The following is a 26,567-nucleotide window of genomic DNA, read 5'->3' as shown; positions in this document are numbered from 1 at the left end:
TTCATCCTCCCCAGCTAACCCAATCCTCCAATAAGAATCCTTGAACCTGAAGTGAAATGGAAAAATTGTCTAACAGCCAAACAAAAAACAAATTATCATTCATGTTAGAAGAAAACTCACTCACCCCTATTTGGGGCTGCCTTGTCGGGTTAGAAGGTTAGAAGGAGATGTTGGCAACACCCACCCTTGGCTAGGGAACCAACCAACCTTAATAGATATATTCTCCCCCGACTCTAGCAAAACAAAACGCATTCAAATAAGAATTCCATTTGGGATTTTTTTCTTGGGCCAGGCATTTGCAGCAACCAATGCCGTGAGTAGGGTGAGGGAAAAATTCAATGATGCCACCATCGCCACCACCAGGCAGTCACCCTTAAAATGTACAGAATTTTTACAATATTCTAACCAAATGCCTGCTGCCGAGAATCAACGAGAGGGCCAGCACATTTTAGAGAGCGAAAACACATTTGTTTTTTTCGTTCTCTCAAATTGCATACTCTCTCTCTGCCAACCGGCAGCACACAACACTGAGCAGAGTGTGTGCCGCCAACATCATTGTAAAGCACATGTTTGAACTGACGTTGACGTTGGCGTTGCCGCCGCAGCTACTGCGCCCCGGTTGGGTAGCTTCATTCACAATTTTTCTTGTGAATTTTTAGTATGAATTTCGCTTTCTGCTGAACAAGTTGTGTTGAATTGAATGTGAGAGAGTTCGGAGCGCGCTCGTTAACAAGAACAACAACAACAGGAAAAAGCAAGCGCAGCAAATGTGAAAACAACAACAGCAAAACTTATTGCAATAGCGTTTTCTATTCAAAAAATCACCACCAAAAAGAATCCGCATATTTTTTTGTATAGAAACAAGCGAAAACAAAAAAACAACGACAACAACAAAAGTTTTGGAAGTGAAATAACAAAACACAATTGTCGTATAATCAAAAAAAGAAAAAAACAAAAAGTAAAAAGAATTCCTACTAGAACGAAAAGCCAAGATAAAGCAGAAACAAATAAAATCAAAGCAAAAAAAAAAAAACAAAATACCAACAATCAGAAAATCAATTGCATGCATGATTTTTTCGGGTTTATTAAAACAATAACACCAACAGCAATAAAAAACATTAGTTCGGTTTTTTCGGGGTACGCCTACATCCAAATCAATTAATTTGTGGGGAGAACAGCCCATACAACAAAACGCTGGAATAAAGTGCAAAACAAATTGAGAACAATCTAAACCACCAGACCAAACAAGAAATTGCAAAACCATTTTTGTGAAATCAAAAACAAATTATTGCCAAATTTTCTATTCAAACACGAAAAGAGCAAAGAAAAACGTGCACAAACCTTATTTACAAGTGCTGTGAGTGCTTTCGTTTGTTTGTGTGTCGCGTTGTGCTGTGCTGTAATTTACACCTCATTCTGTTCCAACGCGGGACGGACAGACCATCATTGCTAATACGGACAAAATTAACTGTAAATTTATGGCATTTCAAAGCAGAGGAGGAATACACAACCAAACTGTAGTGGCAGCGGCACAGGCAGTGGTGGGCAATCCTTGAAAATCAGCAGCAATAAAAATTACAATAACAACAATAATGCAAAATCTTTGAAAATTCATCATCGTTGATTTATCGAAAAATAGCCATAGCCTCTCCGTGGACTTTTTTCACCAACAATTGAAAGAAAACAAAATAAATTTATTTTCTTGTTTTTTGACAATACCAACCAGCTTTGTTGTTGCTCCAGCCAGCCGCTTTTATTCGATTGAATTTTCTGGCCCCGCGGCCGCAACATATTCGCGTGTGTTTTTTCAACATTCACGAACTGCGTGAGTAAGTGTGTGTGTGTTTGCTAGCATCTACAATGAAGAAAAGTCATTCAACGTTGAAAATTTCTATGGATTAAAATTTATTGAAAAAAAAAAAGAAAAATAAAAAAACAATAATAACAATAACATTCACCCAATCAAGAAAAAAGCAATAGCAACAACAATCATAGCATCAGCAGCAGATATTTGTTGATTGTGTGCGGCGAGATTTTTTTTCACATCACAACACAGTGACCGGTGCGTAAAAAGTGACAGTTGTGTGTTTGTTTTTTTATATAAATCAATCAAAGAAAAACCAAAACAAACAACAAAATGTGCCAGACAATGTGAATTTGTTGTTATTATTAATCTAAAAAGAAAGAAAAAAATCAGTGGAAAAAAGTGAATGCAAGTGCAGTACAGGTATTGGTTTGTTTTGTTTTGTTTTGTTTTTGTGCGAATAATTTCATAATTCAAATGTCATTTTTACACTATCCTACAAATGCATGGAATTTTCAATGAAAGTGAGAGTTTGTAGTGGGATTTTTTTGTTTAATGTGAGAGTGATGTAGGTAGGATACAAATGGGTTAGAGGACAATAAATGGGATTGAATATTGAATTTAGAGGTTCTCTGGAATACTACTTACGTCCAAGATGTAAATTTCAAAAATACAATTTTTGGCAACATTTTTGGTTTATTCCAGAACTCCAAAAATATTAAAGTTTTTACTACCATAACCAATTTTTCCCTTTAAGATATCGGAAAAAAAAAATGAAAAACCAGTAATTTCTTGCAGGTACTTGAACAAAGCATTTGTGATATTTTTGGCTGTTCCAGAACCTGCAAGAATCTACTACTTTGGAATTTTTTCGATATCTTAAAGGGAACTTTGGTTATAGTAGTAAATAAATAGACCACCAGAAAATCTATTTTTGGAAGATTATAATTAACAAAAACATTTTTAAAATAATTTTTTAATTTTTCTGAAACCGTAGCATTGCGTGTGCGATTAACACTTTCGTCTGTCTATTTTTGCTAATTTTGTTTTTTTTTTTTTTTACTTGAAATTTTGAACAACAAAAATCTGAAAGTTAAGCCGAGTTTACATTTATAATATCGAAGAAAATTGTAAAACTAGTGGATTCTTGCTGGGACAGAGGGAGTATACGTATTTTATTTTTGCCATGTTCCAGAATTTTCGAGAATCTGTTATTTTGGAATTTTTCTTTTTAATATCAAAAAGGGAAAATTGTTTATCTCACTTTATGGCAGAGCATTTATTTCTTCCCTTTTTACCATGTTTTCGGTAAAGTTTTTTTGGTGCCTACAGGGATAGGCTCATTAGGATTTTCGTATTTTCAATCGTCCACCATTCCGAGTGGAACATTTCAATTATTACAAAGTTAATTTTTTCAAATTCGAAATTTTGTATAGTTTTGCAATAATTAATTTTACCTTTTTCTTAAATTTCATAAATTTGGAGTTTTATTAAAATATTGCTTTTTTGCCAGTAGTCGGCACCACTTGCCAATTGTCGGTATGACATGTTCCAACAGTCGGCATACCGATTTTTTTTTGTAAGGATAACTAATAATAATAAAAAATTAATTTATTAAAATAATATATTTTTGTATAGTTAAATTGTACACAAAGTTAGCTGACATGAACTGCAGGAATCTACTAGTTTTGATTTTTTTTTCGATATAGCAAGAAAATCGGTCATCGTATTTGAAAATTTTATATTCTTGTAGTGCTGGAACATAATAATAGGTAGATATATTTTGAAACTTCTGACAACTAAATTTGCTTAAAAAGACAAAATTATGATTTGAAATTCACAAAATCACAATATACTTAAAACTGCTAAGTTTTGACCTGTTCACAAATTGAAAAAACATTCTAGTTTTGCATTTTTTCCCGATATTATAAAGGAAAAATCGGTTATTGTAGTAAGAAGTTTTACATTCTTACAGTTCTGGAACAGAGTATTTATTGTCAAATTGTTGTTAAAAGAAGTCTTCTTAGCCGATCTTATATTGGCTTGGGACAAGTAGTTTCTAATATTACCCATGCCACAATCTCAGATGTATTAAACTTGGCCATTCTAGAAGATAATTTTCACTGATAGGCCGAAATGTTCATAATAGACCCTACAAAGTATATATATTCTGGAACAGCGTAAAATTCTAAGATGATCTAGCGATGTCCGCTTGTCTATTGTAATTACGTTACCTTTCGAATCAATTTATATAATAAAAGGCTAAAATTGTGCATACATGCATAGTTTGCCAGTAGGCAGGTTAAGTTCGTAAATGAGCCATGTCGGCCTACGACTTCGTATAGAAAGATCCTAATGGGTCCTACAACCTAAGACTAAATTGTCTCTGCAGGCCCATGTTTTCGGTACCTCCCGATACTCGGTATTTTCATGATTTTTGCGACATTATTCACCGTAATTGTAACAAATTTTGCATTTAAAGTTCCTAATGGGTACTACAGCCTATGACAAAATAATTCGTATATAGGTCCACGTCTTCGTATAGTCCTCGTATAACGGTTTTGATTTAAGTGGTAGTTTTCGGATATATTTTTTCAAAAATTTTCAATTTCGTTCAAAATGGTGGAGGGTATTAAAAGCTCGGCCCAGCTGATATTCTCTTCTCCAATTGTTTTTTTTTTTTGTGAAAATGCTTTCAAACTATCTAATTCAGCTTAATTTTTAATTCCTGATAGAAAAAAATGGGTCAATGGGAGTTTTATTTTAATGCTTTTTTTGATAATTACTATGGCAGGTGCTTGTGGTAGTTAAAATGTGCATCCTGTTTGGTCTAAATTAAAAAAAAAAAAAAAAAACTACAAAATATACTTATTTTATAAAGAAATACACATAAGAGATAAGTACTTCTCAGAAATAACTTTTTATAAGACAGAATTCAAATCCTCTTTTGGAACTGTTGAAAAACTATGTGTAAAATGTCCTGACACATATGCCAGGCCAGAAAAAAATCGGTTTTTTTTTATCGAAAGCCAATTTCTTGAGATGAGCGGTATGTAATATCCGTAAAGCTATAATTAATAATGATTCGAACGATTTTCCAGATTATAGACAATAACAATATTGATAAGCTTGACAAATATTTATTCACTTAGTTTCTGTCAAAAATTCTTATTTTGTCTAGGTTTACGACTTTATCGACATATGCATGATATGTCGGAAAAGTATGTCATATGCTTCACAAATCCTGTCAGGCCATTTATTATTATTATAATAATAAATATTACAGAGAAATTTAAATATTCCAGAGATTTTTTTGAACATTTAGATGTTTTATTTTTATATATTTTTTAGCATTTCGCTTGAAAATCTCTATTTTTGTCGTTGGGCAATCCAACGAAATACATTTCTGGTTACGTCGGTGGTAGGTTTCTATAAGAAAAAAATATAGGCTCATTTTCCTGCAACCCACATTTTGAGACTATTTGCGCAAAGGTACCCTCACTTTATAAAAATAACTTACTGAACTCAAAATAAATTTTTAGGATAGTGAAATTGACATTTTTACAACAAAAGAACATTTTCAAAATTCATACCTAATTTAAACCCGCTCTATTCTCTTTCAGGCGCGACAATAGAAAAATCAAAATTTAAAGACTTGAACTTTTTAATATTCGACAGAATGGAATACTTCTAAGAACTTTTCAATCAAAAACAGAAAAAAACTACTTTTCATAATTTTAAACAATCGACAAATTAAACAATCAGTGAAAATACAAGCAATACAATTTTTCTTTTATAAAAACATATTTCTGCATTTTTCACAACAAAATGTAAAAATAGCCATATTATCGCTAAACCTAAAAAAAGTAAAATGAATTAAAACGAGTTTTGATTTGGTTGTTACGCCCAACAACTTTTAACAATTCCATATTGATAAACAAAAGTAAAGCTCGCCGGTCGATTTACAGCGGCAATCAATTTCTGCATTAAAGTCATCGTCTCAACAACAATCATCGTCGAGAAAAGTTTCTTCGTTATCGGTACTGTAAGCCCCATTTAAATGCTACTTATGGCGCCACGTCGCAATCACAATACCAACAGCATTGTAACGCAGCAAACACCGCAACAGTCAACCGCAAATCAAACGTTGTCATCGTCGTCCACAGCTTCTTTGACATCGGTATCGGTGGCAGCCACATCTTCGGCATTTTTGGTGGCCAATTCCACGTCATCGGCGTCGACAACAACGCTGTTCAACAGCTTCTATACGACGACAGCACCTCTGCGACCACCCACGCATCTAAGCGAAGAATCTGGGATTAGTAGCAGCAACAGCAGTAACGGTAATAATAACGGCGCCAGCAATATGTCACCCATGCAAACCGCAATAACCACCAACAATAACAACAACAACAATACATTGACTCCTAATCACAACAACACCAACAAGGGCGATCAATATGTTCGCTGTTGCCATCCCGGTGGTGAGTGTTTCAAATCCGATTCGCCCCTCATCAATTTGGACGACTTATCGGATTGTGTGAAAGTGATTTGCAACAATGAGAACTGTAATGTGGGTCAGTATATGCATCGGGAATGTTTCGACAACTGGGAGCAATCCGTCCTACAATCCCTCAAGTCGATGGGTGGTAGGGCGCGTTCATGGTCAGATCGGCAGAAGGCTCAAAATCTATGGACCAAAAAAGGTTACGATTTGGTCTACAAGGTGTGCGGTTGTAAATGCTCACGTGGTCATTTGCGCAAGGATTTGGAATGGGTGCCGCCCAAGCCTGCTGGTCAACAATATGCCATGAATGGCCAAAGGATAATGAATGGCAATGCCACGACCAATGGTGTTAGTGGCGGCTGTCAGGAAGATGAGGAGAAGAAGAAAAAGAAAAACAAACGGAATCGACAACAACAACAGCAGCAGCAGCAACAACAACAACAAACTACTCAGTCGAATAAAACTTTGGCACCTTTGCAGGTCAATGGTCAGCAACAACAACAACAACAACAGCAACAAACACAACCACAACAAATGTCAGCTGTAGTTTCTGCCAACACAAATAATGTGGTGGGAGAACACAAAACCGATACCAACAATGGTCATCACAATTCCTCCAATTCCACATCATCTTCATCCACTGGCAACAGTACACCCAATGTAGGTGTCATTGGCTCCGGTTTGCATCATCAGCAGCAACAAAATCAAATGCAAAACAACAACAACACCAATTCTGGCCTAGCTGAGCTACCGGCCACCGTCATGTCCTCCATCAATAATCTCTTGAATGGCTCCAATAATATTTTGGGTTTGGATTTACGCCCACGCACCAATAGCATCTCATCGGCCAGTAATAGCCACAGTGGCTCCTCTTCACCCTCGGCTATATCTTTTTGCAGTGGTGAGCTGACGTTGGTACCAACCACCACCTCTTCCGTCACTTCATCCAATGGCCTATTGAATTCTTCGATTTCATCTTCTTCAGCGTCTACCAATCAATTGGCCACATTGCAGAGTTTGAATCTAAATGGATTCTATCCTCAGGCCACACTAAACAATCAACAACAACAGCAAACCTCATTATTGCAGCAGCAGCAGCAACAGCAATCGTCTCTAACGAAAAATATTCTTAATGGATTACAATCGTCGGGTCTCCTGGGAAATGGTGGTGTAGGTGCTACCGTTACCAACAATTCCACTGCCGCCTCTGTAGTTGCCACCACAGCTTTATTGATTAAACAACAACAACAGCAGCAGCAGCAACAATGTCCTTCTGGCACTATCTTGACCAATGGTCTTAAACATTTGACACCGTTTGAACAGCAACAACTTCTGTTGCAGCAAAAAGTCAAAGAAGTCGAGCTTTATTCAGAGAGAGTTCGGTAAGTGAAGATATTTTTTCTCTTAGATTCTTATGTATTTAAAATTGTAAAGATAGAATAAGTCTCTTACAGATACAAAAACCTTTTAAATGAAAATAAGTCCTTGTAAATGTCTCCTACAGGCATAGGGCTTCCTCAATGTCTTCTATAGAATTTATTCTGCAGATGAAAGGCCTTGTGAGGTTCAGAGATCAGATTTTCTTGTTTTTACTAACGAGTGAAACATACTCGGGAGCGTTTGTGCTCGAAGTGTAGAAATTTTACACGAAATTGATGGATGCGCTCGCGAATAAATCCTGCTTGAAATAGAGTAAGAGTTTACTTCACGAGTATTTTTTATATCGAACCACTCCTTAAGTACCTCCCCCACAAAGGTTTATAGTTTGGAAGCTTTAGAAATCTTATAAAATTATTGCCTTCAAATGTCGCACATTCCAATTTCTACAAACTTTAGTTTTGGTACGAAGGCAGGATAAAACAGACCACTCCTACTGGTACCTATTCGAGTGGCATTGAAAAAGTAGAGCATACCAGATTCGATTTTTTACTCGAAGGAGTAACTCCCTTCGAACTCGAGTAAAAAGCGAAGTTCGAGAATTTCGGAGGAGGTAGCGGTGCCTTCTCAAGGTTTTTAACATGCAGAAGAATACTTAGACTCTAGTCTTCAACAGATTGAAATCCCCTTAAAGATGTTTTAAAATCGAAGACCCATATGCAATAAAAGAAAATTTTTTTTTTTTTTGATAAAATAGATCCTCCTACAGATGGTCTGTAGAAGGTCGTCTATGGGTAGAAGGTCTTCTATTTATAAAATATCTCTTAAAGTGTTTTTCTTGATAAAAGATCTCTTACAGAACTCCCATAGATATAGAAAAAAGACCTTTAAGGTGCCCTGCTACCTACATTAGACCAACATATGCTTTTTACCTATTAAAGTCGTAAACAGAAGACCTATAACAAAGTCGCCAACACCTAAAATATATTTAAAAATGGTCTCGTAAAGGTATTTTAAAGATAGAGGACCACTCCTTGGAATTCCATGTTATGAAAATCTCCTGATGGAGACCCAAAACTCTTAATGGGAGGACTGAAGTACTTATGCAGGTCACTCTGTGGAGTGAAGAAGATTTTTAAATATTTGAAGCTTTTCTAAAGAAAGAAGGGGTTTCTTTGACCAAAAGACATTGTACAAGTCTTCCATGGCCAGATGACCCTTATCAAGTCTTTCATGGTTAGAAACCCCTTTACATCTTTTGCATGCGCAGAAGACCTTTTACAGGCCTTTCGTGGCGAGAAGGTCCTTTACAAACCTTACGTAGCAAGACGACATATTACAGGTCGTATATTACCAGGAAAGCTTTTACAAGTCGTCCATTGCCAAAACACTTTATACAGGTCTTCCATGCTCAAAAATATTTCACAGGTCTTCTATGGCCTGATATTTGAAAGGTCTTTGGCCAGAAAATATTGGTGTTTTAAGAGGTTCTATGGAAAAAGCTTTTTTAAATCTAATATCTTTATTTGAAATGATTTTACACTTACACTTCAGCAGATGGTCTTCTGCGTATAAAATCCCTCTTAAAATACTTACGCAGAAAGTTGATTTTTAAGGTTATTAAATGGATCGAAGACAGCAAGACGTCTTTCTGTAGTAAGAATACATTTTGAGAGGGTTGCTACAGACATGAACTAGAAAAATAACTCTTTAAGAACAGAACACTTTCTTAATTTTCGCTGCAGAGAACCCTCCTTCTGTCTGCAAATTTTATGTCATACAGACTTTTTATCTGTTGTGTAATTTCTCCCCGTGTCTTTTCTGTCCTATTTAATAATGTGATTAGTATTCGTTATCGACATTTTGATATCTACTCACACGATTGCTGCCACCAAGTGAGGCGCTTAATTATTCAACTTGTTGTTGTTTTTTATTTTAAAATAGACTTTGGCATTTTTATGGAATTAACCATATCTAAATGAATATTTTTTGGTGTATAGCTCTCAATAAAACAAAAAATCATATAATTGTTACGATACCCCAACGATTGGAGGCAGTTAAACCAGTTTAGTTAAACAAAATTTATGAATTAATTTGTTTAATTTTGGTATAATCGTTGCATTTAGCAGTAGCCTTGAAAATGTTGTTGTTGTTATTTTGTCGCATGATTGTTTTTGTTTTGCTTCTCTTTTGATGATCAAACAAAAGTTTGTCGAAAAAGAAATTTCGAACAAAATCCCCCTGCTAAAATTGGATTAGTAACACATTTTGAACAGAAAAAAACTTTTGCAAAACTGAAAATAAAAATTACGAGAAACAAAAGTTTAATGATAACGAAACAGCAGCAGCTGTTTAACCGGAATATGTTTGTTTTTTTTTTCTCTTTTCGGTTTCAATGCATATCATTATAGTTACTAACCGAATTATGAATATTAATAATTTTTTGATCATGGAATTAAATTTATAAAAACAAAAAAGAGAATGATTAGAAATGTTAATATAATAATGAGAAACCAATAATGAGAAAAACATAACAAATAGCAAAAAGTAGCAGAGCTTTTTTTTAAATGATGAAGCCTTCAAAACACAATTTCACATATTGGTTCTTCGACGTTATTGATTGGTGAAGAATTTTCAAACATTTTTGTTTATCAATACTCAAATATTCTTAATTTCAATTATAATTATAATTTTAATTTTTATTTATTTACATTATTATCAATAAACTGCCTTGGTCATGTTTACCATTGAACAGAGTTATACCATCTGAAGTCGTAGGACCTTTTTTTATTTATTTTTTTTGCTTAAAACACGTACAAATTAAACACATAGATTCGGAGAAACTGAGCCTTACCTCTCCATAAACTTTTAACAAATACTTTTAGTTAAAGTACAAAAATATATATACAGGGTGAGATAAAAACTGCAACAAAGTCAAACGTCATAACTTTTTTAATATTTTTTTAATTTTATAGAATGAAAACAAAAAATGTCGGAAATAGCATCAAATTTAGGAATAAGTTTAGATTTGTTCGAATTGGTCACCTCTGGCACGAATTATGGTCTTCAAACGGCCAATGAAACCGTCACACGCTTCCCGAATGTTGCCCTGTGGTATTTTGGCCCATTGCCGGTAAAGCGCTTGATTGAGGTCATCGACATTTTGGTATTTTTTAGTGCCAACCTTGCTTTTCAAAATACTCCAGACACAATAGTCCAAGGGAGTGGTATCCGAAGATTTTAGTGGCCATTGTGCGCTGGAAATGAAGCGAGGAACCTCATTTTGTAACCATTCTTGGGTGGCGCGTGCTGAGTGCGATGGTGCTGGAGTCCTGTTGGAATCTCCAAGGTCTGCGGCCAAAATGTTTGTATGTCCAAGGCTTTAATACACCCTCTAGAATATTTTCGCGATAATATTCGTAATTTATTCTGATCGATCGGTCGATTTATACGAGCGGAGAGCGACAATCGGCTGTTATGGCGGTCAACACCATTATCATGGCCAGCGCTTGAGTTCCGGTGGCCAACCGAAGGTGAACATTTTTAGCTGACCTCTTTGGCAATGAATGTTTTCTCATCGGAGAAAACCAAATTCGGCAGTTCACCACTTTCGGCCAAGCGAAGCAACTCTTTAGATCTTTTGAGTCTATTTTCTTCCTGTCGCAGTGTAAGTTCTTGCACTTTTTGGAATTTCAATCGCTTTACCCCTACCCTATTTTTCAATATTTGTCGAATGGAATATTGCGATATGTTCAGCTCACGAGCCATTTTTCGGCCACTGCGACGCGGAATTCAATCAAGTCGCTTCTTTACTTTTCGAACCATTTCTGCTGATGGCGCTACGCTATCAGTATCACGGTAACGAGCGATAGCCACTTGTGGTTCTCCAGCCAAATATAAACAAATCACACTATCACGCTTGAATTCCACCACGAATAACTTTTTTTCCGAAAAATTCTCACCAAATTGTAAACAATATAATGAGCTGTCATTGGAATAATTTTACAGCTGTCGGACGAGTGACTTAGAAACGCCAGCAGTCTGAAGTTGCTTGCAGTTTTTTTTTCATCTCACCCTATATTTGTGAGATTTCGTTGACTTGAATTTGAAGCAAGAGATAAAAGTATTTTTCCCGAAGGACCACAATATACCCTGTAGCTATATCTTACAATATTACGACCGAAGGACCATAGTACACCGTATGGCTATTGGCTTGCCTCTCAAAAAACTAAAATTATTTACAAACAACTGAAATTCGAACGTGTAATACACAATAGCATTTAATTGCTTCCATTCCACCGATAGCAATAAAGAACAACTAATCGAAAGTAGAAATTTTAATTTGCCATTTAATTTCCTGTTATCGTAATACTGCATAACATTTAAAAATAATCCAAAAACCTTGACCTACCGAATTCCCTCCAACACAGAAAGGAAATGCATAATAAACAATTAAATTCGTAATTTTGCAAAAACAAAAAAAAATTAACATAATTTCACAAAAACAACAACAACCAAAAACTGAGTGATAACAACAAACTGAACAAAGGGAATAAATAAAATGAATTATCTTGTATAATTCCGATGAATTTAAAAACAAGAATGACACGATAAAACGCAAACTAAATTTAAATTATTTATAACAACAATAAATTAAATAAGCCACGAGACTGCTAATGATATTTCCTTGAAAAATCACAACAGAACAGTTTGAAATTTGTTTATAAAAATAAGATATAATAAAATAAAAATGAGTTTATTTTATATGATGACACACAAAACTCAGTGGAGATGAAACGTCACGAGAATCTTGACAGATTTGGGCGCTGGATAAATGAGGGGATTGCTTGAAGGGATTTCTTTCCATGGAAAACTTCATCAGTTTATAGGCACTTTTGGAGACAACTCCTCTAGTTAGAAGACGGTTCACAGAACCTATAAAGCTTCCGCAGGTCTTCTATAGTAAGATTACATTTTAGAGGTGTTCCATAAGCAAGAGATAACCTTTTATTGGTTTTCGTAGGCTATAATACTTTTTCTGGTCTTCTATACCTAGTAGACCTTTCCTAGGTCTTCAATAGTAAGGAGACATTGTGTACGACTATTATACCAGAAAGAGCTATCATTAGTCTTTCATAGCAAGAAGACCTCTCTCATAGGCCTTATATATCTACTAGACCTTTCGCTAGTCATAATAAACTGGAAGTCCTTCTACAGATCTTCATTAGCTAGATGTCCTTTCAAAGATCTTCCATGGCAATATTATGTTTCATGTCTGCTTTGGTCCGACAGTTTCTTTCAGGTATCTATGCCAGGCTTTCTATAGAGGCCCTTACAAGTCTTCTAAAGCTAGAAAACTTTTCACAGCTTCTTACTGGTGTTCATGGTCAGAAGATCTTTGAAGTCATTTCATATATTTCATGACTAAAAGACCCCTTTCAGTTCGTCATTGGCGAGAAGACATTTTATAGGTACTCCCAGGCTAGAAAACTTTGTACAGTTCTATGGCCAGAAGACTTTTACCATGACTCTAAAAATCATTTTACTGGCTTTCCATGGTCAGAAGGCAGAAGACCATTCTCCTACAGTTATAACACCTTTTTCATATCTGCTACAGTCCGTTTACAGGTCTTTCGTGGTCAAAAGATCCTAGAAGTCATTTCAAACCTTTCATGACTAGGGATCTTTTTAAGTCCCCCATTTACCAGAAGACATCTTATAGGTCTACCATGGCTAGAAAATTTTTTTCCGTTCTATGGTCAAGAGACTTTCTAAATGTCTTACATAGCCCCATCTCTTTAGTTCCCAGAAGACCATAAACAGGGGTTCTATTGTCAGAAGAAATTTTACAGATGGAAAAAAAGACCTTTTTTAGGTTGTCTGTCAGCCTTTTTAAAGGCCATCTATGGCTAGAAAACGTTTTGCAGTTCTTCTGCGGCCACGATGGTCAGAAAAAAAATTTTAGAGGTCTTTTATGACCAGATGATTTTTCACATCTTTTCCATTGCCAGAATATCATTAACATGTCTTATATGGCCGGAAGAAATTTTCCAGATGGAAGGAAGACCTTTAACAGATCTTCTTTGGCCAAAATGCCTTTTATAGTTCTTACAGTTCTTCTATGGACAAATGTATCTTTACAGGTCTTCCATGGAAAGAAAAAATAAACGTTTACAGGTTTTCGATGGACGGGACAGAATACCTTTTACAGGCCTTCTTTGGCCAAAATATCTTCGTGGCCAGAAAACCTTTTGCAGTTATTTGATGGAAAGTACACCTTTCACAAGTCTTCTATGGCCGGAAGTCACTTAGCGGATCTTCCATTGCCAGGCGACTTTTTTTACAGGTTCTTTATGGTCAGAAGAGGCTGTACAGGCCAGGAGACCCTTTACAAGCCATCCATATTTCGAACTATAGGTCTTGTGTGGCCAAAATACCTTTTACAGGTTTTTTTATAGTCAGAAGACCTTTTAAATTTTTTTTTTTTGTGGCTGAAAGAAATTATCAAATCTTCTATGGTCCAGGGGGTTTTCTCAGGTTTCAGGGATAAAATGCTCTGGCGAGAATCATAGCTCTGAAATTCTATTTTCTTTTTTTTACTGGCAAAAGTACTCCCGCTCGAAATGGAGTAAAGAGTAATGCTTTTCGAATAAGCTCTATTTTTCTCTGTCACTAGGCAAAGAGCGAGCGGGCTTTCTCGTTTTCGAGGGAGAGTGAAATTGGTTCGAAAATGAGTAATCTTTTAGTTTTTTGCCATATCGTTTTTTATCGTGAGCTCTATTTTTCTCTGCCACTAGACAAAGAGCGTGCCGGATTTTCTAGTTTTCAAGCGAGAGTAATATCGGTTCGAAAACGAGTATTCTTTTAGTTTTGGTCATATCGTTTTTTATTTGTTTGTGTTTTTTTATCACAACAGCAAAGGAATCTAAAATAAATACATTGAAGAGCTTTGTCGCCAATCTTTTTTAACCACGCGAATTATTGTGATGTTAGTTTTTGGTGTTATCGTACACGAAATCCATCGGTCCCCTGCATTTGTAGTTTTTTCTTCTTGGCTTTTGTAGACTATATTTACTCCCCCACAACAACATTAAAATCTGTTTGCTTCTCAAAACTCACACGAACACACAAATTATAATATTTTTCACTTAATTTTATTCTTAGAATAGAATACTCCATTTCAAGCGTTTTGACACGAATTCCTTTTTTTTCAAGTATTAGTAACTCGCGAAAAGCTCCCACAATTAAAAAAGGAGAGGGGGGGGGGGGGGGCAAACAACGTGTAAAACTCCTTCTCTTCGAGAACTCCCGCACGCGAGTGTGATTTCTAGCGCGTAAAACAAATAAATCTGAGCTTTGGCCCAGAATACCCTTTTAACTTTTCTATTGCTAGAACATCTTTTAAGTTCACAATTGTTCTTAAACATTTTGTTAACAAGAATTTTAGACTTTTAAATATTTAAACATTCTAAACCACAACGAACTTTCATTTTCAATGTGACTTTTCATTTCCTTTAACGTTCAGCTATCGAAAAAGCAATACAAATTGCAATATTTCATCATTTCTCTCTTCTTTCCTTTTTATTTTGTTTTGTGTGCATAAAATGAATAATAAATAAAACAATATTTATTCGCAATCGAAATCATTGCTTACATACATATGAAAAAGTAAAAACATTTTCCTTGACCTCACAATAAACTAAGTCAATTTTCAATTTCCACTTAATGAAATGATGATGATGATGACGCCGACGATGGTGACTGGCATTGACGACGATGATGATGGAACCATAAACATCTGGGCATATTGAAAATATTTCAATGGCGCTTTGGGAATAATTCATTTAAAAATTAAAGAACAAAAAACACTCCCATTATGGGTTGAGATTTTACGGTCATCATCGCTGATGTCTAGGCAAAAAACAAAAAATGCATTTTAATTTGCTTATAATTTATGCAAGATGCTTTTTTCGAGAGCAATAGAATAGTATTAGAAAAAAATGTCCACTTTAATTTTATTAGCTATGAACGAAGAAAATTAAAAAGAAAATTATTTTTGGCAAGGTCAAAAAAAAAAAAAAATGCGGCCTGGAATATTCATAAGTTTGAAATTAAGAGAAACTTGTCACTTTATGGAAAATATATTCAGTTTGTTCTCAGATATGCTAATTAATATGAGAGCAAATTAAATTTTAGGCGTCCAACAAAAAAAAGCACATTTTGGCATCCCATTTGGGTGAAAGTCAAAGTAAACCCAAACTTCCATTAACCTTGACAATGAATTTCATAAGAAAACGAATCCGAAGACAACCGCCACATAGTCTAAAGAATAGTTACAAAATTAAGACAAAAAAAAAACACCCAAAACAAATAACTTGCCACCCCATTCACAGTGGCATTTTCTCACCTCAATTGACTAAGGTGAAGAAGAGGAAGAGTTAAACACTTGCAAGAAAGCAAACATGGTGCAATCATACATAGCTTGGCAGATAGACACACAAATATTACTAATGAAAAGAAAAATATCAACCGACCCGTAGTCCCACTCTGAAATATTTTCAATGAGTAGTTTCTTATTTTAAATATAACCGCACAAAAATTTCGTCATCAAAAGCAATTTATCACCAGTAGTGTTTTTTGTTTTTGCTGCTTGTTTTTTATTTTTTTTTTTTTGCAATTCGAAAATGAAACCCAATAATAGAAACAAAATCAAAAATAAATTTAAGTGTTTATTAGAAAGTTGAGATCGAGCTGAGATTAGATAGGAAACATTCTATCACCTAATTTATGTTTCAAATTGTTGGTGTAGTTATACGAAATTTCGGTTCGTTTGTACTTTACGATGAAATCGTAGTGAAGTGAGTTTAGATTTGTTCGAATTGGTCTCCTTTGGCACGAATTATGACCTTCAAACGGCCAATGAAACCGTCACACGTTGCCCGAATGTTGCTCTGCGGTATTTTGGCTAATTCCCGGCGAAGCGCTTGCTTGAGGTGTTCGACACTTTGGTATTTTTTAGTGCCAACCTTGCTTTTCAAAATACTCCAGACACAAAAGTCGAACGGATGGGAATTGGTCACCTATGGCACGAATTATGGCCTTCAAACGGCAAATGAAACTTGTCACACGCTGCCCGAATGTTGCTCTGCGGTATTTTGGTCCATTCCCGGCGAAGCGCTTGCTTTAGGTGATCGACACATTGGCATTTTTTGTGTCCAAAATATTTTCCAATGCTTTCCAAAATACTCGAGACACAATAGTTCAAAGGAATGCTTTCCGGAGATTTTGGTGGGCATTGTGGGCTGGAAATTAAGGGGATGAACCTCATTTTGTAACCATTATTTGGTGGCGCGTGCTGAGTGCGATGGTGCTGAGTCCTGTTGGAATGTCCAAAGTCTGCGGCCAAAATGTTTGCGTGCCCAAGGCTTTCGAGATAATATTCGGCATTTATTCTGATGCCACAGTATTAATACGAGCGGAGAGCGACCATCGGCTGTTATGGCGGTGTCCACACCATCACCATGACCGGCGCTTGACTTCTGGTGGCCAACCGAATGTGCACATTTTCAGCTGACCTGTTTGGCAAGTAAATACGACAATTTTGTTTGTTTACAAACTGCTGGACAACGAATGTTTTCTCACCGGAGAAAAGCAAATTCGGCAGTTCACCACTTTCGGCCAAGCGAATCAACTCTTTAGCTCTTTTGGGTCTATTTTCTTCTTGTTACGGTGTAATTTCAATGGCTTAACCTCGAGCTCATTTTTCAATATTTGCCGAATGGAATATTGCGATATGTTCAGCTCACGAACCATTTTTCGGCCACTGCGACGCGTGTTTCGATCAAGTCTCTTCCTTACTTTTCGAACCATTTCTGCTGATGTTACTGTTTTCTTTCGTCCACTTCCTTGATGTCGGGCTAAGCTACCAGTATCACGGTAACGTGCGATGGTACGAGATACAATAGCCTGTGGTTTTCCAGCCAAATATAAAAAAATCACACTATATCACGCTTGAATTCCATCACGAATAACTTTTTTTCTGAAAAATTCTCACTAAAATGCTTTTGTACACTTGTAAACAATATAATAAGCTGTCACCGGAATAATTTTAACAGCTGTCGGACGAGTGGCTTAGCAATGACAGCAGTCTGAATTTGGTTGCAGTTTTTTCATTTCACCCTGTAGATTACACAAATTTTCGGTTCGTTTTTACTGTACGACGAAATCGTATTAAAGTGAAGGGTATATATCGATATATCTTTCTGTATTTTAAATTCAGCCCTTCAGACATTCCTACATATGTATTGAGATTTTCTAACCAAAACTCGTGCATTTTTAAAACTGTTTTAGGGATTGTGCAAAAAATCTTTCCTTTTAATTTTTAATTTTTTTCCAGAATTTTAGAGAGAACTTCCCATTTCCAAATCGTATTTTTTTAAGAAAATGTTATAAAAAAAAATGTTGTAAATAAATAAATAAAATGTTATGTTATACGGGATATTTTCAAGGGGCTCCACACCAAAAATTAGTTGATTTTTTAAGGACATTATTTGTTAAGAATTTTTATTTTAAAACTTCAAAACTATAGAGTTTCGAACATAATGATGTTTTATAGCATTTCTTGCATATTCATGCCTTTATATCTCTGAAATTAAAAGCAATATGTACGATTTTGGCAATTTGTATTGCCTGTCTGCCATAATCACAAGAAACCATGACACTTTTTCATTTGTTTACAATTTATCGTTTGGTGGTTTCCTGTTGTCAATACAAAAATATACCTCGTCTATTCTCTGTGTTGTGCCTATGTTCGTAAAAATAAAATTTATAAAAATATTGTTATTTTATTCATTTTTGATTTTCTAAACAAAATTTTTTGGTATTTATTGGCCCAGTTTTGATATCGCAAAAAATTACCATTCTGGTTTCAAAAAAAGAAACAAATACAGTCAAACATTGTTGCGAAGAACACAGAGACATTTTGGCGTTTTTAAACGGCACCTCCCGGTGATTATAGCGACATTATTCGCCGGAATTGTTTCAAATTTGGTATTTAAAGTTCGTAATGCCTAAGAAAGAAAATTGTCTGTGTAGGTCCACGTCTTCGTATAGCCCCAGTATAACGTTACCTCCCGATATTCGGTATTTTGATCAAATACAGTCAAACATTATTACACAGAGACATATTGGGTTTTTTAAATCTACAACTTTTTTGCCAGTTGAAGTGAAGATTTTGTAATTTTATCAGCATTTTACTGTCTCTAAATAATAAAAATGTACTAAACATCGCGATATTGAATCTCGACACGTGCTTACAATTATTTTCTATATTATGTGCCTACATCGTTCTAATGCGAGCGTTTCGTCCATACACGCATTTGTTATTGAATCACTTCGTCTGTCGTCGTCCTCTAGGCCAAAATAAAACAAAGCTCTACCTTTGTTTGGCCAAATTACAAAGCAAAAAATACTTAACTCTGTTAATTTGTTTTTGGGAAGGTGTTGTTATTTTTATTTATCTTTTACGTTATATTTTTGTTGTTGTTATCGAAACAGGCTTTATTGTTGATTTTTGCAAAAAAAAAAAAACAAAAAATAACGAAAAAAGAGTAAAAATAATAACGTAAAAATTAGTGATAATAGGTGTTTATTTGTTTATTTATGTTTTTTCGTTTCGCTTTGTTTTTCGTTTCGTTTTGTTTATTATTTACTCGGCATATTCTGGTGTTTTCATGTTCAAGGTCATTACTTTTGTTTTCGCAAATTTTAACATATTTTTTATTTCGTTTGCAATTTTTTTTCGTGGCTAAACGACCAGTTGTTTTTTACTTTTTGCTAAAATTTTTTGCAAACCCAAAGAAGTATCAACAGATTCCTGGGAAGTTGTCAGACATAAACACAAAAATACAAGAAATATTTATGAAAACAAGAAATTCACTTTTTTTAAACTCTATTAAGAATTCTGGATTTAAGCAAAAGTGTCCATCCACACAATCTCAAATTGCAATGTTTATTCAAATTCGCACAGAAAGGATTAAATAACGTTTTCAAATTTCCTTTATCTTCAAGCTGTGCGCGCGTCTGAGAGTATTTCAGCCTAATTAAAAATTCTCAACAAGATTTGCAATGTCTGGGTATCGTGCTTTACTTGGCTGCTTATCCGGCTGGCTGCCTGGCAGACTAAGTTACTAGCTGCCTGCATATTTTTTTTTGCTTTCTGCCTTGTGCATATTTAGTTTGTCTCGTCGTCGTTTCGTTCGTTCATTAATTTCCTCACAAATCTTTTCAAGTTCTTTGCATTAACATAAATTTGAAGAAAAATAAAGTTTTTTTTTTTGTCGCTGAGAATTGTTCGTGATTATTCCCAACGGGTGGCGTTACGCATACAACATTGTCTTGAAAATTGCTAGAAGAATAGGGAATGCGACGTGTTAGTGGGAAATTTGCTTCTGTGAAATAGTAACGTATCATTTGCAAGTTTTTATTCTATTTTAAATATCGAAGACTTAAATTATGGATCAGAGAAAATATTCAATAAGAGGTTTGTTTAAAATAATCACGAAAGTATTCACATATTTAAAACAAGTAAGAAAGCAGTTAATTTCGGTCGGGCCGAACTTTTAATACCTTTCACCATTTGGAAGGAACTTAAAAAATTAAAAAAAAAAATCAGTCGGAAATCTACCACTTAAATGAAAACAGTTATATGGGGTATATACGAAGACAAACATTTTTGTCATATCCCGTAGTACCCATTACAAACTTTAAATACGAAATTTGAAATAATTCCGGTAAATAATGTCACTAAAATCATGGAAATACCGAATATCCGGAGGTAGCGTTATATGGGGACCATACATGGACTTGCATACAATTTTTTTGTCATAGGCGGTAGCACCCATTATGAACTGCAAATACGAAGTTTGAAATAATTCCGGTAAATAATGTCGCTATGCCTTCAAAATACCAAATATCGGGAGGTACAGTTATATGGGGGATATAATCCAAGTTTGAACTGATACAACGTTTAGCTTGGTCCTTAAAAAAAAATTCACTTTTGAATAGGTCCCACGTTTGACTGGGTCCTTAAAAAAGAATTTTTAAAAATCCACCTTTGACTTGTTGCCAGAAAATATTTTTTAAAAAATCTACTTTTGAATTGGTTTCACGTTTGACTTGGTCCTTAAAAAAGAATTTTTAAAAATCCACTTTTGACTTGTTGCCAGAAAATATTTTTTAAAAAATCTACTTTTGAATTGGTTTCACGTTTGACTTGGTCCTTAATTTTTAAAAATCCACGTTTGACTTTGTCCTTAAAAAATAATTTTTAAAAATCCACGTTTGACTTTGTCCTTAAAAAAGAATTTTTAAAGATCCACGTTTGACTTTGTCCTTAAAAAATAATTTTTAAAAATCCACGTTTGACTTTGTCCTTAAAAAAGAATTTTTAAAGATCCACGTTTGACTTTGTCCTTAAAAAAGAATTTTTAAAGATCCACGTTTGACTTTGTCCTTAAAAAAGAATTTTTAAAGATCCACATTTGACTTAGTCCTTAAAAAAGAATTTTTAAAGATCCACGTTTGACTTAGTCCTTAAAGGAATTTTTAAAAATCCACTTTTGACTTAGTCCTTAAAGGAATTTTTAAAAATCCACGGCTGACTAGGTCCTTAAAAAAGAATTTTTAAAAATCCACGTTTGACATGGTCCTTAAAAAAGAAATTTTTAAAATCCACGTTTGACTTGGTCCTTAAAAAAGAATTTTTAAAGATCCTCATTTGACTTAGTCCTTAAAAAAGAATTTTTAAAGATCCACGTTTGACTTAGTCCTTAAAGGAATTTTTAAAAATCCACTTTTGACTTAGTCCTTAAAGGAATTTTTAAAAATCCACGGCTGACTAGGTCCTTAAAAAAGAATTTTTAAAAATCCACGTTTGACATGGTCCTTAAAAAAGAAATTTTTAAAATCCACGTTTGACTTGGTCCTTAAAAAATAATTTTTAAAAATCCAAGTTTGACTTTGTCCTTAAAAAAGAATTTTTAAAAATCCACGTTTGACTTTGTCCTTAAAAAAGAATTTTTAAAAATCCACGTTTGACTAGGTCCTTAAAAACGAATTTTTAAAAATCCACGTTTGACTTTGTCCTTAAAAAAGAATTTTTAAAAATCCACGTTTGACTTTGTCCTTAAAAAAAAATTTTAAAAATCCACGTTTGACTTGGTCCTTAAAAATGAATTTTTAAAAATCCACGTTTGACTTGGTCCTTAAAAAAGAATTTTTAAAAGTCCACGTTTGACTTGGTCCTTAAAAAAAATTAAAAATCCACGTTTGACTTGGTCCTTAAAAAAGAATTTTTAAAAATCCATGCTTGACTTGGTCCTTAAAAATAATTTTTAAAAATCCACGTTCGATTTTGTCTTTGAAAAATATTTTTATAGATCTTTTTTCTTAAAAAATATTTTTTTAAAAATCCACGTTCGATTTTGTCTTTGAAAAATATTTTTATAGATCTTTTTTCTTAAAAAATATTTTTTAAAATATCCACGTTTGATGGTGTCCTTAAAAAGCATTTTTCAAAAAATCAACGTTCGATTTTGTCTCTGAAAAATATTTTTTTAAAAGACCACAGATCTGATTTTCTCCTTGAAAAAAAAAAAATAAATAAATAAAATATGCATGTTTGATTGTGTATTTGAAAAGTATATATTTTTCTAATTCACGTTTGTATTGGTCCTTGAAAAGTTGTTCTTTAGAAAATCAACATCAGATTTGCTGCTTGAAAAATTATTTTTTAAAAATTGACGTTCCTCTTGAAAAGTATTTAAAAAAATCCACCTTCGTATTAGTCCATGAAAAGCATTTTTTTTAAAAAAAATTCACGTTCGTATTAGTCCTTGAAAAGTATTTAAAAAAAAAATCACGTTCGTATTAGTCCTTGAAAAGTATATGTATAAAAAAACTACATTTGATTTTGTTCTTAAAAAAATATTTTTAAAAAATCGATGCTCCTCTTGGTTATTCCTTGAAAAGTATTTTTAAAAAAATCTACGTTGATCCCTAGAAAAATATTCTGAAAAAATTCATAAAAAAATTCCTTTTAAAATCTGCTTGGAAAAAATGTCCCTTAAAATCTACATCTAAATCTAAAATGTCCTTTAAAAGGAGTCAATTGATAAAATTTTTAAAACGATATTGAAATGTTCTTCTTTTCTAATCTCCTCGACAGTATAAAACTTCAAAACTGCTCACTCCTACACATATGTGTCCGGCCGTTAAGTCTTATTTTGTTTGTCAGTCTGTTAAAAGTAAAGATTTTCTCCAATGCCACATTTCATATCTTGTCACTTCTATTAGACTGTTGCATTGCGTTTTCTTTCCCCTTTCTTCGGTTTTTTTTTTTTGGTTTCATTTTACCTCCTTTGCATGTCATAACAATTTTGTTCCTTGTTGAATTTCTCAATGCTGCTGTCAAAATGCCGTTTGAAGACCAATGCTGTCGAAATAGATGAACGATTTTACATCCTTTTGGAGTGAAGCAGTTTTTTGCTTTTAATTCTGAGATTTTTTTTATATTTTAGCTTTGTTAGTTTACTTTAGCCATTCTGCACACACACATACACGCATATCATTGACGACATGCCTTACTGACTGAGTTGATTTGAAAATCATGTTCATGGTAAAACTTCGAAAAAAAGAAGAAGGAAACATTTTGCTCAAAGAAAGGGAACACCGCATACCAAAATAATCGGAAAGGCAAAAAACGCTATCTGAACACATGACCGACCCGAAACGTAAAACCGCCTGAGCGTTTTCAGTTTTTTTTTTCTCTTTTTTCTTGGTTTCATGTGTACCATATATTGGCAAGATGCATTTGCAGCTGCATACAACAAATCATATTTCTGTTACTTTAATCGACATTATCGACTGAACGACCGACCGACCGACCCAGCGAACAGCAACATGCATGTTGCTGTTGTTCTCCTGGGCAAATGTTGTTGCTGTTATTGTCGTTGTTGTCGGCTGCTGTCTGCCTTAAGAAAATATTTATACGCTTCGACAAGAGCCAACACATTGGCGGTGCGGCAACAACAGCAACACCAAGCACCAACAACAACTACAACAACAAATGTTGAAAGAAAACGGAAAAAAGCCAAGAAATATGTTTAACATCCAATACACGCCAACATGTCAAAAATGCTTTTCCCCCTGCTGTTGCTGTTGTTGTTTGACGGTTTGTTGTTATTTGTTCAGGGTTGTAGGGTTTTTTGTTTCTGCAGACATTTCTCCCCACACATTGCTTTGATTCTTTTTTTCCTTTTGGCCTTTGATGCCCGACTGCTTGTCACTTTTTTTTTTTGCATTTGCTACTTCGTGGTTTTTGATCGGGTTTTTTTCCCTCGATCTCTCTCACTCAATAACGATTAATATTTTCATGATTTTCTTTCTTCAAATCCAAGACATCAAAACTAAAAAGGAAATACTGCGTTTTTTTTCGAGTAAAACAAATGTATTGAAATATCACGAGAATTGACAGTTGAATGTTTGACATCTGAAGTCATAATAACACATGTTAGATGGAGCGAGGCAATGAATGCAGTATTTTTTTTTGGAGAAAATAATATTTTGATAGTTTTTTTTTGACATGTTATATTTTGGCATTGAAAAGATCGAATAAGGAAATTGAGAAATTCAAAGGAAATATTAGGTACAACACAACTTAACTCTTACAGGGTGAGATGAAGAACCTGCATCCAACTTCAGACTGCTGTCATTTCTAAGCCACTCGTCCGACAGCTGTTAAAATTACTGTCCAGTGACAGTTCATTATATTGTTTACAAGCGTACAAAAGCATTTTAGTGAGAATTTTCCAGAAAAAAAGTTATTCCTGATGGAATCCAAGCGTGATAGGGTGATTTCTTCATATTTGGTTGGAAAACCACAAGTGGCTATCGTTAGAGCACTCCAGCATTTAAATGTGAATAAATCGTTTGTGTCTCGTACCATCGCTCGTTACCGTGATACAGGTAGCGTAACGAAGAAAACAGCAACATCAGCAGAGTTGGTTCGAAAAGTAAGGAAGCGACTCAATCGAAACCCGCGTCGCATTGGCTGAAAATGGATCCTGAGTTGAACCTATCGCAATATTCCATTTGGCAAATATTTAAAAATTAGCTTGGGGTAAAGCCAAGAACTTACACCGCAACAGAAAGAAAATAGACTCAAAAGAGCTAAAGAGTTGCTTCGCTTGGCCGAAAGTGGTGAACTGCCGAATTTTGTTTTCTCCGATGAGAAAGCATTCGTTGACCAGCAGTTTGTAAACAAACAAAATGATCGTGTTTACTTGCCAAAGAGGTCAGCTGAAAATGTGCACCTTCGTTTGTCCACCGGAACTCAAGCGCCGGCCATGGTGATGATGTGGGCCGCCATAACAGCCGACGGTCGCCCGCCCTCCGCTCGTATAAATCGACCGTGGCATCAGAATAAATGCCGAATGTTATCGGGAAATTTTTCTGGAGGGTGTATTAAACATTTTGGCCGCAGACCTTGGACATTCCAACAGGACTCAGCACAATCGCACTCAACACGCGCCACCCAAGAATGGTTATAAAATGAGGTTCCTCGCTTCGTTTCAAGCACGCAATGGCCACCAAAATCTCCGGATACCAATCCGTTGGACTATTGTGTCTGGAGTTGGTACTAAAAAATACCAAAGTGTCGATCACCTCAAGCAAGCGCTTCGCCGTATTTGGAGCAAAATACCGCAGAGCAACATTCGGTCAGCTTGTGACGGTTTCATTGAGCGTTTGAAGGCCATAATTCGTGCCAAAGGTGATCAATTCGAACAAATCTAAACTTATTCTAAAATTAGATGCTATTTCCGACATTTTTAGCTTTCATTCAATAAAATTAAGAAAAAACAAGTAAAAAAAAAAAAAAAAACATTAAGTTCGGCCGGGCCAAACTTTTAATATCCTCCACCTTAGGGTAAAGGAAACATTAGAAGAAATGTGGCAACAACCATTAAAATGCCGAATATCGGGAGGTACCGTTATATGGGGGCTATACCAAATCGTGGACCTACACATCAAATGTTTCGCCACCGGAGCTAGAACCCATTATGACCTACAAATACTAATTTCCAGACAAATACGTGAAAAATGTTGCAAAAATCATCAAATTACCGATTATCGGGAGGTACCGTTATATGGGGGCTATACCAAATCATGGACCTATACATTCAATGTTTCGCCACCGGAGCTAGAACCCATTATGACCTACAAATACCAATTTTCAAACAAATCCGTTAAAAAATGTGGCAAAAATAATCAAAATATCGAATATTGGGAGGTACCATTATATGGGGGCTATACCAAAACGTGGACCTATACATGCAATGTTTTGCCACACGTACAGGGACCCGTTATGACCTACAAATGCCAATTTTCAGACAAATTCGTGAAAAAATGTGGCATAAACCATCAAAATACCGAATATCGGGAGGTACCGTTATATGGGGACTATACCAGAACGTGGACCGATATATCTCATATATATTCGATACCAACCATCGTAGACACAATACCAGTTGCTCTGCTAAATTTTGACGCTCTACGTCAAATAATGTGGGCTGTATCGTGATTTCAACAGACAGACAGACAGACGGACATCGTTAAATCGACTTAGAATTTTATGCTGATTATAAATATATATACTACTACGACGAATATTTAAGGATGTTACAAACGGAACGACAAAGTGAACATACCCTCCTTTCCAAGGTGGAGGGTATAAAAATGTAAAAATTATGGCGTTTGACTCTGTTGCACCCTGTAGTTGCATTGAATTGTTGATCTGAAAGTCCTAAAACTTCTAAAAAT

The 26,567-nt window shown here is 34.8% G+C and overlaps 1 protein-coding gene across 4 annotated transcripts in view; it reads left to right on the top strand.

Annotated features, from left to right (window-relative positions):
* The first annotated feature begins 651 nt into the window (after nucleotides 1–651).
* The window catches only part of LOC131802338 (headcase protein), a 403,675-nt gene continuing 377,759 nt past the window's right edge, over nucleotides 652–26,567 (top strand). Inside the window, exons 1-3 of one of the 4 annotated variants that reach the window (XM_059122488.1) lie at nucleotides 662–769; nucleotides 1,853–2,227; nucleotides 5,428–7,693. In XM_059122488.1, the coding sequence (XP_058978471.1) occupies nucleotides 5,865–7,693 (1,829 nt within the window). In that variant the 5' untranslated portion in view covers nucleotides 662–769; nucleotides 1,853–2,227; nucleotides 5,428–5,864. Of the gene's footprint in view, nucleotides 2,234–5,427; nucleotides 7,694–26,567 lie in introns of all 4 variants that reach the window. The other 3 variants (XM_059122500.1, XM_059122495.1, XM_059122503.1) reach the window with 3 other exon arrangements.

Source organism: Musca domestica, unplaced genomic scaffold, assembly GCF_030504385.1.
Source record: "Musca domestica strain aabys unplaced genomic scaffold, Musca_domestica.polishedcontigs.V.1.1 1, whole genome shotgun sequence".
Taxonomy (NCBI): domain Eukaryota; kingdom Metazoa; phylum Arthropoda; class Insecta; order Diptera; family Muscidae; genus Musca; species Musca domestica.
This window is presented reverse-complemented; position numbering and strand designations above follow the sequence as displayed.